Raw genomic sequence first — 17,799 nt, 5'->3', positions numbered from 1 at the left:
TCTTGCCTCCTCCCTACCCCCTTCCCCATCCCCTCCCCCCTTAATTTTTTTGTAGGGATGAGGCCTTGCCTTTTTGCCCAGGTTGGTCTCAAACTCTTAGTCTTAGGCGATCCTCCTATCTTAGCCTCCCAAAACGCTAAGATTATAGGCATGAGCCACTGCATCTGATGATGCCTACATTTTTAAATGGATGTTATCAACAGCTAGCAGAAGTCTGATTTTTAAGGTGGGAAAAGAAGAGAGCTATATGTACTCTACTGACGCTATACAGCTATATGTACTCTACAGTTGCTGTTCTGCATACTAAAAGAGGAGCACAATCATTGAAGGAATTGTTGACTCTGAATTAAATAAGTAATTGGCAGAGAAGAAAAACTGAATTAAAAAAAGAGAGACAGAACGAGAAAAATGCATAGTTTGGATTTTAATCAGATTAAAAGTCTTAGTGATGATATGTAATACAAATTTCTCAAATCCTACCCCTAAAAGTTTCTATCTGCTATTTTATGACCAGCTTAAGTATTTCTTAAATTGGAATACCACTGTAGGAATGACTGCCCTAAAACCCTGTTTTTTTTTTTTTTTGTAAATGACTGCCCTAAAACCCTGGGTTTTTTTGTCACTAGAAGGCATCTTATCTTCTTGAACACAGCCATTTTTAGAGGATTCAGAGCTTTCCATTATGTTTCTATTTTGGTTCTTTTGTGTCCATTTGTGTGTCGATGTATTTTTCTGAGTTGTGCTGAGATATAGGAATGGCATAGGAAAGTGTCAAGTGATCCCCCTGACAAATAAGATCACTCAGCAGACCACTTCTTTGAAACTCTTGCTTGCACTGAGCATGATGCTATTTCTTTGATCTTCTTGGCGTCAAAACAAATGAGACCAAGGCCCAAGTTTCATATGCATATGTTTCTGGTTGCTGGCTTGCGTCTGTAGACTTATAAGATTCTAAGACTGAAAAATGAGACGTACTAACCTATTTATGGCTCTTTCCTTAGGTTATAATCACCAACAGATGAGTGAAGGACAAAGGCAGAAATCTGATTTTTACAGCCGCACAGCATCTGAGTCAAATGTCTACTTGAATAGTTTCCATTACCCAGATCACAGCTACAAGGACCAGGCCTTTGATACTTTGAGCCTGGATAGCTCTGACAGCATGGAGACCAGTATCTCTGCTTGTTCACCTGACAATATCTCTAGGTAAGATTTATTTATGGGGAAGGCTTCTGGTGTGGAAAACAGTCTGCTGCTTTCAAGTGACATTGTACACGGGCAAGCCCAAATATTTGAGACATGAAGGGTCTACGGTGCAGAGGAGGGTTGGGTATGATGGCGGCCTTTGAAAGTAGTTTCTGTGAGTTTGTGTGACTTAGCCAGTCAGATGTCATGTAGTTCATTTCTCCCTTTACCCTATTTCTTTCTACTGGATCTCACATGTATACTGTGCTTCAAAATGATTTTTCTTCTGTTGGTTGACTCCAAGCTTCATTTGCACTGGTTTTGATTAAATAAAGAAATAATTTCCAATAAGTGTCAGAACTTGGAAGGATTTCTTACACTTATGTTTTATTAAAAGAAAGACTATTGCTATTCTGCATACTAAAAATTTTGTAAGGATTTAACTATTCATGTTCATATTCATACTTTGAGGCAAGCAAAAGTGATCTTATGGAATTAGGGCCAGCGGCACAGCTGAAATGTTAATCTAGTCATGGTACTTCTCCTCTTCTAAAGCCTTGATCATGTTCCACTACCTCCTGACTGAAGTATTAATTGGCCCAGCACCTGGCCAATTCTAGATCCAGCCCAATTCTTCATTCAGTCTCTCTCCTGCGCAGATCTGATTGATTGAGAGGATGATGAACTCTCAGATCTCTGTGCCGTCACCATATGGATCCTTAACACTTTCTCAGAGTATGAGCACAAAGTCAGAGCTTAGCAAGTGAACAGGTGGTATTTAGAATATTCTTCTATAAGCCAATACAGTAATTTTAGCAGAATGGAGACTTGATGCAGAATTCACTCAATTATCTGTTTTCTAAGACCCAAGACCTGTTTTCTAAGACCCAAGACCTATTTTCTGAGCCTTTTGTTTGTTTACAGTGTAAATAATGATGCTGAAAGAGCAAAACATTGCCTGACTCATGTAACTTTCTGGCAGTCACAAAAATGATGTCTCAACAAAAAGTGAAGGGCAAGTGTACCCACAACTCTGAGTAATTCTATAATTCTATAAATGGCTTTTTGTGACATAATAAACCACGAGACCAAGTTTATGCCACTAGAATTTCAACATGGAATTACCTCTTTAATAGACTTATAATTTTGGAATATTTTAATACATAATTTTAAAAAATCTTAAGATGAGCAAATTTTTTAGTCTTCTTTTTGCCTGTTTTTAAGAAGTTTCCGATTAACAATGCTTTGTTGTAATACACATTCCAAACATTAGTTCCTTACTACCTTATTTTCCAATGTTTATCCCATCATTTTTCATTAATAATTAATAATAATTATTAATACTCAAGCATTATTAATACTCATTAATAATAATGAGTAAGAGCTTATCTTAGAATAGCATGAATTTTTGTTAAGGTAGATGTTTCTTTCTCCTCTTTACATTGAACATTTTACAGGCATTCTTTACTTTGGTTTCAATTTTTTGACATTCAGAGGATCTGATAGCACAATGAAATAATTTCTGATGATGGAGATTGGCCATCTGTGATTGCTAGCACCACAGGGTCGATTCTGTGTCAAACAACTGTGGAAAAATGATTATGGTTATGTACATCTACTTCCAGGAATTATCATTCTACAGTAATGCTGTTGTAGAAAGAATTAAGGGACAAATGTGCCTCAACACACACACACACACACACACACACACACACACACATACACACACACTGGTAACCATGTGAAGTGATGATTGTTAATTTGCTTGACTGTGGTAATCACTTCACAATGTTTGCATATTATCAAAACATATACAATTTTATCAAGTATATGTATACTCAGTAAAGCTGTTGGGGGAAGACATGTAAACAAAGAAAATGAAGCCTGGCATGGTGGCTCACACCTGTAATCCCAGCACTTTGGGAGGTGGAGGCAAGAGGATTGCCTGAGCTTAGAGTTTTGAGACTAGCCTAGCAACATGGTGAGACTTCATCTCTATAATAAATCAAAAAATTAGCCGGGTGTAATGGTGCATGCTTGTGGTTCCAGCTATTTGGAAGGCTGAGGTAGAAGGATCCCCTGAGCTTAACAGGTTGAGGCTGTGGTAGCTGTGAGCGTGCCACTTGGACTCCAGTTTGGGCGATAGAGTGAGACTCTGACACAACAAAAACAAAACAACAACAAAAAAAGAAAATGGCAAACAGTGAGATCTAAGTAAATGTTGGCAATATGAAAATGGGGACAGTTGGAAGTTAATGATGAGGTTTTTTTTTTTTTAATTGGTGAGTTTTCAAGACCTGAAACATAATGAAATTCAAATTATTTACAGATTAATTGGAAACATGAGACATACATATCTGATGTCCCAGACAATACTATACAATAGAGATATAATTTTGTGTGATTATATGGCCTGTGCTTTGGCTTTCTCGCTTGGGTTGGTGAAACTTGCTGGTTTTCCATCCATGTAGCCAGATATTCTCAGTGAAGGGGAATAAGAATTCCTGCACAAAAATTAAAGATTTTTTCCCCCCTTTGGATTCTTGCTAGCTGAGGAGAGCAAAAACACCCTATTGTATCTTCCCAACAGCAAATGGAAACAATGAGAAGATACTGCTATGTTCTTCTCTCTCATGGGAGAAAACACCTGGCTAAAAAGTGGCCCAAGGTAAACCTGCAAAGGGCAGCCTATTTGATAAGCTTGTCAGGATCCAGTATTCGTAGATCCTCTCTTCAATAGATATGCTTTTTTAAAAATTTTCAGTTAAAAAAATTTTTAATTTAAATTTTTTTGAGTCAGGGTCTCACTCGGTCACCCAAACTGGAGTGCAGTGACACGATCACAATGATCACAGTTCACGGCAGCCTCGACCTCCTGGGTTCAGGTGATCCTTCCACCTCAGCATCCCAAGTTGCTGAGACTCCAAGTGCATGCCACCATAGTTGGCCAATTTTTTGATTTGTTGTAGAAACAAGATTTCATTATGTGGCCCAGGCTGGTCTTGAACTCCTGGGCTCAAGCAATCTCCCCTGCTCAACTTCCCAAAAGTGCTGGGATTATAGGCATGAGCCACCACACCTGGCCAATGGATGTGTTTTATAATGGGGCTGCAGTACTGATATTCAGATAAACTGAATGCCCTGTGTAACTATGGCCATTTATCTCTTTAATAGCACTCTTAACCCTAGGTCAGACCATCCTAAGTCTGATTTTATCAAAAATATTATTTGAGGATACATATCAGTATTTATTTATGTAGCCAGTTATTATACTTATTCATACTTCTTAATAATTATAACCAAGAGGACTCTGCTTATTCATGTGAACCAAGAGGACTCTGCTACATGAATTTTTAATAAATCTATTTTTATATGAATGTGTCTAACAAACAAGAATTCCTACTATATATGCCAGGGTCTGTGCTCTGGAGGATTCAGGCACAAAAGTACTGCCCTCAAGAGAGTCTAGTAGAAAGGACACGGTGGCTCACACCTATAATACCAGCACTTTGGGAGGCTTAGGTGGGAGAATTGCTTGAGTCCAGGAGTTTGAGATCCGCCTGGGCAACATAGTGAGACTTTGTCTCTACAATAAATCAAAAAATTAGTGGGGCATGCGCCTGTAGCATCAGCTACTCAAGAGCACAGGAGGAATGAGACCCTGACTCAAAAAAAAAAGTAAGAAAGAGAGAGAGAGAGAGAAACAGAGAGACTGGTAAAGAAGACAGTACTTAAATGACTTTACAAGAACACATTATGCATAAGAAACAATACTGGTTCCCCATGGCTGAAACATCAGAGTAAGTTTTGACCTAGACCATGGTCCTTCTTTTCCAGAATAGTCAGTAACTAAGAGAAAAATAAACTGTTCTGCGGGGGTTTTTTTTTGTCTGCTTTGTGTTTAATGTGTCCAAGTTCTCCTCTTTCTCTTTTAGTTATCCAGACTGTTTTTGCACTTTTCACTCCCTTCAGCTTTTTCCTTTACTTGTGTGTGTGATATCTTTCCCTTCATTTCTCTTGAAGTTCTTAAATTCCCCTGTGCAGCTTCCTCATTGGTATGATGGGTAGGGGCTAGTTACAAAACTAGCCTCCACCCATTCGTTGCACCCATAGACAAAGTCATTTAATTGGCATCATTATTTAAGAAATAAAAGAAATAAAATGCCCACATGTTTAAAGGCACCACAAAAAACAGCTGGTGATAACATATTCCCCAACTTAATAAAGTGTCTCTAAATGTTAGGTGTCATTTATATAGAACCTTGGTGATAGTCTTGGTTTGACATCTCTAAGTCGCTAAACTAAATGAGAAGGACTCCCAAAGGCCATCATTTTTAACTTTGGAGGAAGCATTCAGAAGCCACACTTTGTAAGATTTGGTTTGATTTGCTTACCTCTGAGTAAAGCAGTTTACCTGGGTGTTATTTTGCTTGTCTATATTTTGTTTTCTAAACTGAGGTAAGTCAGTGTCACCTACAATTTTCAGAGTTGAATTGAATTGCCTCTTCAGACCAATGACTCGTAAGTAGCATCCTTCAAATTGCATATGTTTGGATTTCATCACGCACCTCCCTTTACCCTCGTGTGTGTGTGTGTGTGTGTGTGTGTGTGTGTGTGTGTGTGTGTGTGTGTGTTTGTATGTGTTAGAGAGACTTTCCAATCTGAACCAATATTCTTAAAAGGTCTTTGTGTTTGATTCAGTGCCAGCACTTCAAATATTGCCAGAATAGAAGAAATGGAGAGACTTCTGAAGCAGGCTCATGCAGAAAAGACACGGCTGCTTGAATCCCGGGTAAGCTCAATATCTTTATTCTGGAGGTCGGTAATGTGGTGCACGGAGCCTCATGCTTGGCATAGGCAATGCTCCTTAAGGAACCTTAATAAGCCGAGTGATCTTGGAGTAGTCTTCTACCTTTCTCGGCCTCATTTTCCTATCTGAAAAAGTAAAGGTGTTAGATGATTTCTAAGGCTCTTTAATAATCTGTAACTTGAAATATATATATATAGTGTTGACATATATATTTTTTTCTTTGATGACCATATGTATAATATTTTTTTCTTTGATGGCCACTTCGTGTTTTTGCCAAGAAACAGGGAGGGATGTCATGTCTTTATGCATTCTTTCTTCCTTCCCATCTGGTGCTAACTGCACTGTTGTAATATTTAAAATCCCATGTTAGGCGGGGCGCAGCGGTTTATGCATGTAATCCCAGTACTTTGGGAGGCCAAGGTGGGCAGATCGCTGGAGCCCAGGAGTTCCAGACCAGCCTGGACAACATAGCAAGAATCTGTCTCTACAAAAAAAATCAGCCAGGCATGGTGGCATTTGCCTGTAGTCCCAGCTACTCAGGAAACAGGTGGAAGGACCACCTGAGCCCGGGAGATTGAGGTTGCAGTGAGCCATGATCGTGTCACTGCACTCCAGCCTGGGTGACAGAGTGAAACTCCAGCTCCACAAAAAAATCCTACATCACTGTGACTGTATTTCAAGCCAGAACCTGAACTTCCTTCGGAATCCCCCCAGATGCCTTTGCATCCTGCCCTAAAGGGCACCTCCTTTCCTTTTCTAACTTCCGCATGTGCTTCCTCTGCCAGGAAGCTGCACAGCAACAACAACAGGAATTGGAAGGACCCTTGACCTTCAGTTAGAAGACAGCAGTCGAAAGAAAGGCTTAATCTCATGATAGATGTTGAATGACAATATGTGGGACTTTTCATTTAAAGTGAGAGAGTTGTAGTCATTGATATGAAGTGACAGAACATAGACGCAAGTTGCATTTTCACTTAAGATCAGTATTTAATTGTGAATTATATTTAGTGGTTGCATTTCTGCATATGATGATTTTGAAAGTGATGCCAGAGGTGATTATGGGCTGTTTTAGTCAAGGTTACACAATCTTTTTTTGTTATTTGTTTTTGAAAAGCAGAATTTATTGAGAGGACAGAAAAGCTCCCAGAGTGAGAGGAGACCTGAGGGGGTTGCCCCAAGGTTACGTATTCTAAGAGACTAGGCTGCAATGCAAGAATTGTCTAGACAGAATTTTCTTTTTGGTATTAGAACCATTCAAGTATAATGTGTGTCTTAAAATAATCGTGGTTATGCATAATATTTAGGAACGGGAGATGGAAGCCAAAAAACGAGCTCTGGAAGAAGAAAAACGACGCCGAGAAATCCTGGAAAAACGATTGCAGGAAGAAACTAGCCAGAGGCAGAAGTTAATCGAAAAGGAAGTGAAAATACGGGAGAAACAAAGGGCACAGGTTGGTCGGTCAGTCTCAATGAATAAGTGTAGGTTTCCCCCTGGTGGTCATTCCATGGAAGACAGCCATTCTGGGTCAGGATTATCCTCAGGCCCTGAGCATTATTAACACTTGACATGCAAAGGGTTAGGGCGGAGGGAGTGGAGGGATCATGAAGCGTGAGTTTATTTCAAACTGTTAGGGAATTACCAAATGATGCCTTTCTCTAGTCATGTGTGGAACATTTTGCAAGGAGAAACACGTTTTCTTCTGCCCAGTCTTTGGAGTATATTGTAAAAGAACAATATTTTTTTTTTAGCAGATTTGAAAAATGCAGGTGGTTTTAGAAATACAACATCCAAACTAAAACCTTTGGTTGAAAAAAGGAAGAGGTTCTATTAAGCCATCTTTTAGAAGCAAACATTCTAGAACAGGACAATTTTACCAGTCCAGTATCTTGACAGCGCTGTTAATATTTTGTTTCTAATCACTATATTTTCACATGTGCCCCCTTTGCCACACCAGTCCTCAACACTTGTGCACTAGATTTCTGAACTCAAGCAAAATTTGAGGAAACCACCCATTTTGTTTGACTTCTTATTTTGGTCATTGGAGAGTTTTTAATCTCTGTTCCTGTCACATATTATAGTTGCTTACATAATATATGAAGGAGGACCTCCCCCCCAAAAAAACAACTTATTTATAAAACATTGTGTATTTATTCTTACATGTTTAAACTTCAGTCACCTTCTCCCTTTGATGCAATACACCTGTCTAGATGCTTTTTTCACTGCTCCAAACGCTTTTTGAACCCATCGATTTTGTTACCTTTTGGTGCTTCTTCCATTTTTTGTTTGATCTCTTCTGCATAGGCAAAAATGTTTGCCTTTGAGGATTTTTATCATGGGAAAAATAAAAACAAAATCGCTTGGGGCAAGATCAGGTGAATAGGGAGAGTGGGACATGGGAGCCATGACCTTTTTGGTGAAAAACTGCTGAACACTCACTCAGTGTGGTGTGGGCAAGTGCATTGTCATGGTAGAAGAACCTGTTTGCCTGTTTGCCGCAACTCAGGATGTTTCTTCTGCAAATCACGTCACAACCTTCTCACAGCTAGCAGATAAAAACTTTGGTTGACCGTTTGATTCAAAGGAACACATTTTGAGTATACAAGGGGCAAATCAATTTTATCAAGGTTTACTAAACTCAAAGGCAAAATATATAATTTCTTCTTTATGGCTGCTGGAAGTTCGGTAGTATAGTAATTAGGGACTATCCTTAGGACTTTGTATGCTTTGAGGTATCAGCATCTGTCAATAAAGTACCATTAAATCAAAAGTTAAATGTTGAAGGAAAAATAGAAATAAAACTTGTTTGTTTTATTTCATTGTGCCCAACCTCTGCCAAATTCTGATTCAGTGAAGGTCATCCATGCCTGTTTAGTGTCTGAAGCCCAACCAAAAAGGATGATTCTATTTTAATCCTGATTATAAGTTTTGCCTCCAAGAGTATGATTTGGCCATTTCCCCAGGGTAAGGGATGGAATTATTGAAGAGCATAAAATAAGACACCGTTTTAGAAATATCACCCGCAGTGATATATGTGTGCCCTAGATTAGACAAACCTTTGCCCTAGGCAACAGTAACTTAAAAGATTTCTAAATACGTCCCTTTCAGATCTGGTCCTGGACAGTTCATTACATTAGGTCTAGCTTTCATTTCACTTTTTACTTTATTTTAGCTTTGCTTTTCAAAACATACATCTCTGCCTTCGGTTTCTATCAGAGTGTGTATAAGCTGACAAATACAGCTTTGTGGGATCTTGTGGGGGTTGTAGCTACTAAATAGTGTCCAACCAATGATGCCATGTCTACAATTACTTAAGAAGAACTACTGTTCAGTTGAGGCAGAGACAACTTCTGGAAAATCCACAGGAGAGACGTTGTCATCTGTAGGGAGCAGCCCAGATAACTACATGTTTCATTTCCCTGTGTTTGTTAAAGGCTACGTACATCCTGGTTAAAAGAGCTTAAGATAAATGACGTTTGCATTTTTTTTCATCTGCCCATCTTAAGGAATAGAATCTCTCAACCTGAATTTATCCTCCCCTTCTCCCGTATATTATAGTATTCTTTTCAAGATACTCCCCAATTTTTAGACTCCAAATGATAAGTGCTTTGTTTATCTGAAGCTCTTATGACAACGTGAGTGTTTTAAGGCTTAGGCTTTATCATTAATTTTCACTTCTAAACATCTGTAACCTAGAAAAAAAAATTCACAAATAATTGGCTATAGATGGAATGAGTTTTGTACCTTTCCAGGCTCGTCCTTTGACACGCTACCTGCCTGTCCGGAAGGAAGACTTTGATTTGAGAAGCCATGTAGAGACTGCTGGTCACAATATCGATACCTGTTACCATGTATCGATCACAGAGAAGACCTGCCGAGGATTCCTCATCAAAATGGGTGGAAAAATTAAAACTTGGAAAAAACGTTGGTTTGTTTTTGATCGGAATAAGCGCACATTCTCTTATTATGCAGGTGAGTGATAAAAAACATTCAAGTGAAATACTCAAATCAGGAACCCTCTGTTAAAGAGCAAAGGCCGCTGAAATTAAGTATAAACAGGTAGTTTGATACATAATGCTTAATGACAGCATTAGCTTTGTAGATGTAATAATTTTCTATTTAGATTATAGAGTCTATGTGATATGAATTTCCTTCCTAGAAATAATAAGCACATTTACTTTAAGAAGTATGAATTAGTCTATTCTAGTTTTCAGTAAACTCCAGCCCCAATAAATATTAAATGATTTGTTTTTTAGATAAAAATATTGTCACCAAGACAGAAAAAAAGGTTTTTGTGATTGATTGACTGTCATATGTTCTGTTTAAGTCACACACAATTAGGCAGCCCTAGCTGACTGTCATTTAACTACAGTTTATAAACTATAATGGTCTTTTAAGCACAGGGAGTAAAGCTCATCAGTAAACTAGTGGATGAGTATTTATTAAGTGACTGAAATATTTTTGGATTCTTAAGCAGGATTATGAGAAACATACCCTACTGAATCTTATCTAAATACTGGCATATTAGTGTCACTGGCATACTTATTAAGAAGCCTCTTCTTTCCTCTTGGATCACATCTGAAACATGTCCATTAGTAGCGCAAGGATAGCTCTGCTGTCTTTTCAGCTGTTAAAAAACATAGCCGGTTCGAGACCACCTGGGCAACTTGGTGAGACCTCATCTCTACAATAAATCAAAAATTAGCCGGGTATGGTAGTGCGCGCCTGTAGTTCCAGCTATTTGGAAGGCTAAGGCAGAAGGATCACCAGAGCCCAGCAGGTCAAGGCTGCGGTGGCCAGGAGCGGCCACTGCACTCCAGTCTGGGTGACGGAGTGAGACTCCAACTCAAAAAAAAAAAAAAAAAGATAGCCAGGCTCAGTGGCTCAGCCTGTAATCCTGTGCTTTGGGAGGCCATGGTGAGTGAATTGCCTGAGCCCGCGGGTTCGAGACCCACCTGGGCAACTTGGAGAGACCTCATCTTTACAATAAATAAAAAAATTAGCTGGGTGTGGTAGCACGCGCCTGTAGTTCCAGCTACTTGGAAGACTGAGGCGGAAGGATCGCCAGAGCCAGCAGGTCGAGGCTGTGGTGGCCGGGAATGGCCACTGCACTCCAGCCTGGGCGACAGAGTGAGACTCCAACTCAAAAAAAAAAAAAAAAAAAAGAGAGAGGCATCAGACCGGATGTGATGAAGAAACACTGCGTTGGGTGTTCATGAGCATCATCAGCAATTGTTGTCAAATGTATCCATGTAATATATAGAAGTAACAGTTTAGTCCTTGAATCTGTTGAGTGAGGTCAGGTTATGTTTATAAGAAGTGGTGTGAGAAGCCATGAAGCCCGTGGAAGAAAAGAAACGCTGGCTCTGGAGACCCAGATTTGGAGTGTGGAGCAGGTAGAGGGGTGTGTGACTTTCACCAAGGAGCTCTTCAGATGGAGTCCTGGTTACGACAGAGGTCGGTGGTCTGAAGCAAACGGCTCTTCCTCCCAAGTCCCCTGCTTTGCTACTCTAGGGCTTTATGGCCTTGGGTTGTGTACATATCCAGAGCAGCTTCTCTCAGTACAATAGGAAAGATGCCTCTTTAAAAGAAACTCAATCTGGTGTCTGCAAAATGCATGAACAAAACTCGGTGGTGTGTGATCTCTACAGAAAACTTCAGGCAGACTTTTTCAAAAATAAAGTTTTAAAAGAATTTCAGGCAAAACCATCCCACTCTTCTGTGCTCTTGTCTGTGCTCCTTATTTCATTGTTTCTTCCATCACCTGGTGAGTGGTTCAACACCCTGGCAACTTCCCCAAACCTGCACTCTGAGCTTCTGACCTACTTAAATGCAGTTTTCCAAATTGAGACTTTTGATGACTGGTTTTCAATTTTTTTTAAATACCAAAACCAAGGCCAGGTGTGGTGGCTCATGCTTGTAATCCCAGCAATCTGGGAGACTGAAGTGAGAGGATTACTTGAGCCCAGGAGTTCAAGACTGGCCTGGGCAACACTGTGAGATCTTGTCTCTACCCAAAAAATACAAAAATTAGCCAGGCATGTGGTGCATGCCTGTAGTCCCAGCCATTCAGGAGGCTGAGGTGAAAGGATTGTCTGAGCCCAGGATGTCAAGGCTGTGATAGCCATGATCGTGCCACTGCACTCCAGCCTGGGCGACAAAGACTCCGACTCAAAAAATGAAAAACAAACATTTTTGGTAAATCAAAGATTACTCAGAACCTTAACACAGAAAACAGACAAAAATTATATTTCATCCAGATGTTTAGTATTTTTATGTGATAACATTGACCACTGTGGCCTGGTTGGACACATGCTGCCCATCTGGCTCTGCTCATAGCTATCGTTCTGCAGTTTTGCCTGTTCCGTCCTGCCTTCCCTTTCCCAGACACCAACCAGCACAGGAATAGATCAGTCCCCAGGCAGTTGTCCAGACTGCAGTTCAGGCTGGCCTTGATCCTATGGGAGCCATGTCCCTCCAGCTTGTCAGGGAAAGAAATGGCCATGTTTGTGTGAAGAAACCGAAAATGTGAGTGTCGAAGGTAAAGTCCCAGGGCTCTGTGTTGTTCATGACACTGGCCTGTCCTTGGCCTCCTGCATGTTAACCGGGAACTTAAGGAGCGTCTCTAAAGAAGATGGGCACAGAAAATATGTCTGTAAATGGATGGGATAATACTGAGAGAAACAGAATGGGTAACATTAGCTCATCAATTTACAAGAGCACCGTTCCTTCTCTCAGCTCGCAACGTGGTTGTGAGGTTTATGTTTTTAAGAGTTCTGTCTCCAGTGTGAAGTTCCATATACACAAAGGTTTCGTTTTACCTGCTTGAAACACCGACAAGATTTACTTTTATAATCCAGATTTTGTTTTACATCTGTGTTCAGAAAACAGGGTATTATTGTGTTTTCGCATGAATTATCGCAGTCTGCTTACCAGCAAGTGTTTGAGAGATACACTGAGCTTCTTTTCCATAGAAATGGATTGAAACTCAATGAACATGGTATTTATTAAAACAGTGTTTCCAGCTGGGCTCGGTGGCTCAGCCTGTAATCCTAGCGCTTTGGGAGGCCGAGGTGAGTGGATTGCCTGAGCCCGCGGGTTCGAGACCCGCCTGGGCAACTTGGCGAGATCTCATCTCTACAATAAATCAAAAAATTAGCCAGGCGTGGTAGCGCGTGCCTGTAGTTTCAGCTCCTTGGAAGGCTGAGGCTGAAGGATCGCCGGAGCCCAGCAGGTCGAGGCTGCAGTGGCCGGGAGCGGCCACTGCACTCCAGTCTGAGTGACAGAGTGAGACTCCAACTCAAAAAATAAATAAATAAAAGTTAAAAAAATAAAATAAAACAGTGTTTCCCAAGGAGAGCAAAAACAGACAACAAAAATATGGTCCCTGTTCAAATAAGTTAGGAAAATGGTGAATTAAATGCAATTAAATAGGTTTATTTTCTGCTGAACAGTTCAGGGCCATTATTTTTCAGATGAGCTTTTTGTCATTATTTTAAAAAGGACATTCACTTAGTACAAAATTCAAAACAAAACAAAAGTTTGTATAATGAAAGTAAGTCTCTTTCCCATCATGAGAGTTTAGACTTCCCATGATTAAGTCTGAAATGTTTCAGACTTCCCATAATTAAGTCTGAAAAATCTCTATCCATGTTTCTCTGTTTCCAAGTGTACATGAATTCCTTTTTCTTTTTACATAATTGGGACTGAATTATTCACTCTATTCATCTAATAGTATTTCAAGATGTTTGTTTTCTGAGCATATACAGATCTACCTCCATTGTTTCAGGAGCTGTGTAGATTCCATTGTATGGCTGGTCTATAGCTGAGTCAGTCCCCTATGAAAGCTCAGGCAGATCTTTTGCAGCCTTATGCCACAACAAGCACAATTCCATGTACATTTGCACATGCACGAGTAGATCTTATACAATAAAGTTTTAGAAGTGGAATTGCTGAGTAAAAGGAGCTTTGCATTTTTTCAGTATTTTTTTTTTTTTTTTTACCAATTGCCTTCCAAAAGGGGCTGTCTTATTAGCATTTCTCCCAGCAGGACATATGAGAGTCTTCCCTGCATCCTCATCCATACTTTTAAAATTCTTTTATATGTTCACATGCATTATGATCCTTGCCGAGCTTAAATTACAAAATATCTCAAGAATTTACTACATCAGAGTGGTGCTCTTTGTTTGATTCCTGTTTTTCTTTGTTGTTTGTTTGTTGTTTCCTTTGTTTTGTTTTTATGGGAAATCTGATGAAATCTTTAGAAATAGTTTGGAAAGTGTTGCATTTAAAGGACAGTAAATTATTGACATGAAGGTCTGTTGAAAACAGGAAAAAAAATCAAGGCTGCTGAAGAAAAAAATGTTATAGGAAAGAAATAGAAGTAGAATATTACTTTCAATTGCAAGCCAAAAAACACACTTTGCAAAATTTTTATTACAGCAGATCTGCATATTAATATTTCCACTACAAAATGTCTTGGAGAATGTGGAGAAATATTTGTATTAGAGTCATTAGTATTTATACTTTGGGTGCTAACCTGACAGTAGTTCTGGGTTATTTTTTGACTGATAATTTTCTGAAGAGCCTTGGGCAAAGCCAGTTAGTCCCTTTGGTTTGGGGCTGGTAATTTTATGATTTTCCTTTTTTTCTCCCCCTCAATATAGAAGGGGGGGTAATGCACTAACTCGGGTTATCTGAATTAATTTAAAATAATCTAAATACTATAAATATTTTAATAATAATTATAATGAAAGTATCATTTTTTCTGTCCACCAGTGATAATAAAATATTTATTTTAACACTCATCTGTCTTTGCAGACAAGCATGAAGCTAAATTAAAAGGAGTAATATACTTTCAAGCCATTGAAGAAGTGTATTATGATCACCTAAAAAATGCTAATAAGGTAAGCGTCAGTTTTCTAAAATCCTACAATTTGAATCCATTATTAAGGGGAGAAAATATATTTTTGAATTCTAAGCTATTTAGATTTGTCGTTCTGTTATGACAGATAGATATCAACAGAATGGTGCTGGCAAAGTAAACATAGACGTGGGGTGACTGATCTTTCTGAGGAGAAAAAGTCATGGCAAAGTGAGGAAATATTCTGGACATACTGGTTTGGTAGACCCTGGAAGGTGACTCTGCTGGGGTTCTAGAAAGAAGTTACTATATAGTTATGGGGGGGCATGAACAAGATTTTAGTAGGGCTAAGAATAACAGCTACTATTTATTAAGCACAGCTAGGTACTCTGCTAGAGCTTTACAAACTAGGTGCTAAGAGAATTAGGGAGCTCTGTGTGAGATTTCTTGTGCAGCAAAGCCCAAAGATGATCAATCGAGAGAAAGGAATGGGGGGGTACAAGATATAGTAGAATAAAAGTAATACCTACATACATAAATTTTATATATTGAAACTTTAAAAGAAGAGGACTTTACATATGTCTGTTTTATTTAATAATTTATTTCAAAATGTTTGTTTTATGTTCTTTTCCTTTTTTTGAATTTCAGAGTCCTAATCCATTACTCACCTTTAGTGTCAAGACGCATGACAGAATCTATTATATGGTGGCCCCATCACCAGAAGCCATGCGGATCTGGATGGATGTTATAGTTACAGGGGCAGAAGGTTACACTCACTTCTTGTTGTAATGAACTGGGCAACAGTCCACTTCAGGGCACACTGCAATAATCTCTTACAATAACGAAGCCATATTCAATCCCAGACGGGAAGACCCAACAGACCCAACCCTTGAACTGTATGCACTCAGAACTCCTTTTGTATTAGCAAGAAGTCATTTGTAAAAAAGAAAGAAGGGATTTCAATGAAAAGCTTGATCATAAATAGCAAAAGAATTGAAGCTCCCATGAGAAGGAAAACACTATTTTGATAAACAACTTTTCTTATAAACTATTTTTAATCAATTGTTGGTTTTGGTGAAATAAACTATTTTACAAAATGCCTATATATACTTGGGAACATGGAATTATTTTAGCACTCAAATCATTGTCATTGACATTATTGGCAACCAAATGGCTTTAAAAAAAAAAAGTAGCATTTTTTTTTTTTAAAAAAAAAAAGTAGCATTTTACAAATATAAGCAAGCAAGGGCTTGGAGGGAATATGTTTTCAGAGGAGTTTTGCCTTAATTAAGTACTGCACCAAAACCAAAGACTTGATATGACTTCCTTTTAGCAGTAGCAACTGTAAGTGATGAACTGCATTTACTATATTATTCTATATTTCAGAATGGTATTTCGATGCCACGAGAAACCCAGAAAATTGACTCTGCAGTCTCACCACCTGTATAAGCTACTGTACATACATAGTAAACCATTTAGTAACAGAAGAATGAGCAAAAAGCTGTGTGGTTTTTTGGGGGGGGAGAAGTCATCTTAGACAACAGGCATTCTGTCACATTGGGCAATTTTAAGTAAAGAGAATATTTGGTGTTAGAAGCTTGTTTTGCTGAAGATTTTTCCATACTTGGTGCTGAGAATAAAGGCAACCAGTAGCCAATGTCTTTTAGATTGTCCGATTTCTCTTTGTTGTGGAGCATACCTGCTAAGTGCACTCTTATGTGACATAACCATGAAATCATAGCTCTGTTTTCACCAAAGAACAGACCAATCAATATACTTATTTGCAGAAGTGGTGTTGTTCTATAAAATGAAGTTCAACTTACATTCTTTTTAATGTACTATTTTATGTTTTTTTTTTACAGTTAGACTTTGGTTTTTGAGTTAAATTAATTTTTGTTGAATGAAATGACTTCAGGCAAGTCTCTTTTATAATGGTTTTTCACGTGCCATTCATTCTAGTTTATCATGTTTTGCATGTTTAAAAGTATGAATGTACTATTTCCTAAAACATGGCAAATGAATAGAAATGAATAGAAAATAACGATATTACTTACTAGTACAAGGTGAAATTATTAGACTATAAGTGTCTCTAAAACTTTGTCAGGCCTGACTGGGTACAACTTTTTTTTTTTTATCTGCAGTGTAGTCTGTATACATGTGTACATGTTGCCAATAATGATTTTGCAACTGGATGACATGAGATTTTACTTGAACAGTGAAGGACAAAAATCATGACTGTGGAAGACATTTTTAAAACCTGATTTTACAGAGATTACCCTTAAATGCTGTAATGATTTAAGAAAGTGAAATATAATTGCTAAGATTTTGTTGCTTTATGTAAAGATATAACTTTTCTGTACTGTACTTTCTTCATAGGATTGTAAAGGTGTTCTACCCAACTTGCATGATGTAGTAAACCTTTTTAAATATGTGTGTTAAATATGTTGAGTTTGTATTAAAAAATTGACCTGGTTTCACATTTGAAAATAAACCCATTTCTCATTTGCAAGCCACCTATCAGTAACCTGATGGAGAGTGAATTAGTCAGCAAAAGACAATAGTAGAAATGACATAAAGGTTGTTGTATGCTATTACAGTTTGTAGTCTATAAAGAAGTAATTAGAAGTATCTCTGGTCATATTTCTTATTGTTTTCAAAATGAGATGAAACCTGAAAAAAATCTGACATTGTTGCCTTTTTGCACAAATACATTTATTACTGGGGATTGCAAGAACTGTATTTACTTATCCATCTATCTTACTGGGGGGAAAAAATCATGTAAATGTGTGGTCAAGCTTTACTTGGTGGGAACCTCATTTGTCTCCCTGAACTAAGGCAGCAGATTTCAGAGAGAGAAACCGCCCTCAACAGTGTGTGCTTTTATCCCTTTGTATGTTAATGAAGGTAACACTGACAGTAGATATCCAAGGTGGAAACACATTT

General features: G+C 38.5%; 1 protein-coding gene across 3 annotated transcripts in view; it reads left to right on the top strand.

Moving 5' to 3' along the window:
• PHLDB2 (pleckstrin homology like domain family B member 2) overlaps positions 1–17,369 on the top strand; it is a 131,004-nt gene extending 113,635 nt beyond the window's left edge. For 2 of the 3 annotated variants that reach the window (XM_008066589.2, XM_008066588.1), the window contains 6 exons: positions 1,002–1,206; positions 5,887–5,977; positions 7,300–7,446; positions 9,746–9,965; positions 14,814–14,899; positions 15,505–17,369. In XM_008066589.2, coding sequence (XP_008064780.1) covers positions 1,002–1,206; positions 5,887–5,977; positions 7,300–7,446; positions 9,746–9,965; positions 14,814–14,899; positions 15,505–15,645 — 890 coding nt within the window. In that variant the 3' untranslated portion in view covers positions 15,646–17,369. The remainder of the gene's footprint in view (positions 1–1,001; positions 1,207–5,886; positions 5,978–7,299; positions 7,447–9,745; positions 9,966–14,813; positions 14,900–15,504) is intronic. The other variant, XM_021716850.1, reaches the window with a different exon arrangement.
• The last annotated feature ends 430 nt before the right edge of the window (positions 17,370–17,799 follow it).

This window comes from Carlito syrichta, unplaced genomic scaffold (genome assembly GCF_000164805.1).
Source record: "Carlito syrichta isolate Samal-C Ts95f unplaced genomic scaffold, Tarsius_syrichta-2.0.1 Scaffold309017, whole genome shotgun sequence".
NCBI classification, from domain to species: domain Eukaryota; kingdom Metazoa; phylum Chordata; class Mammalia; order Primates; family Tarsiidae; genus Carlito; species Carlito syrichta.
This window is presented reverse-complemented; position numbering and strand designations above follow the sequence as displayed.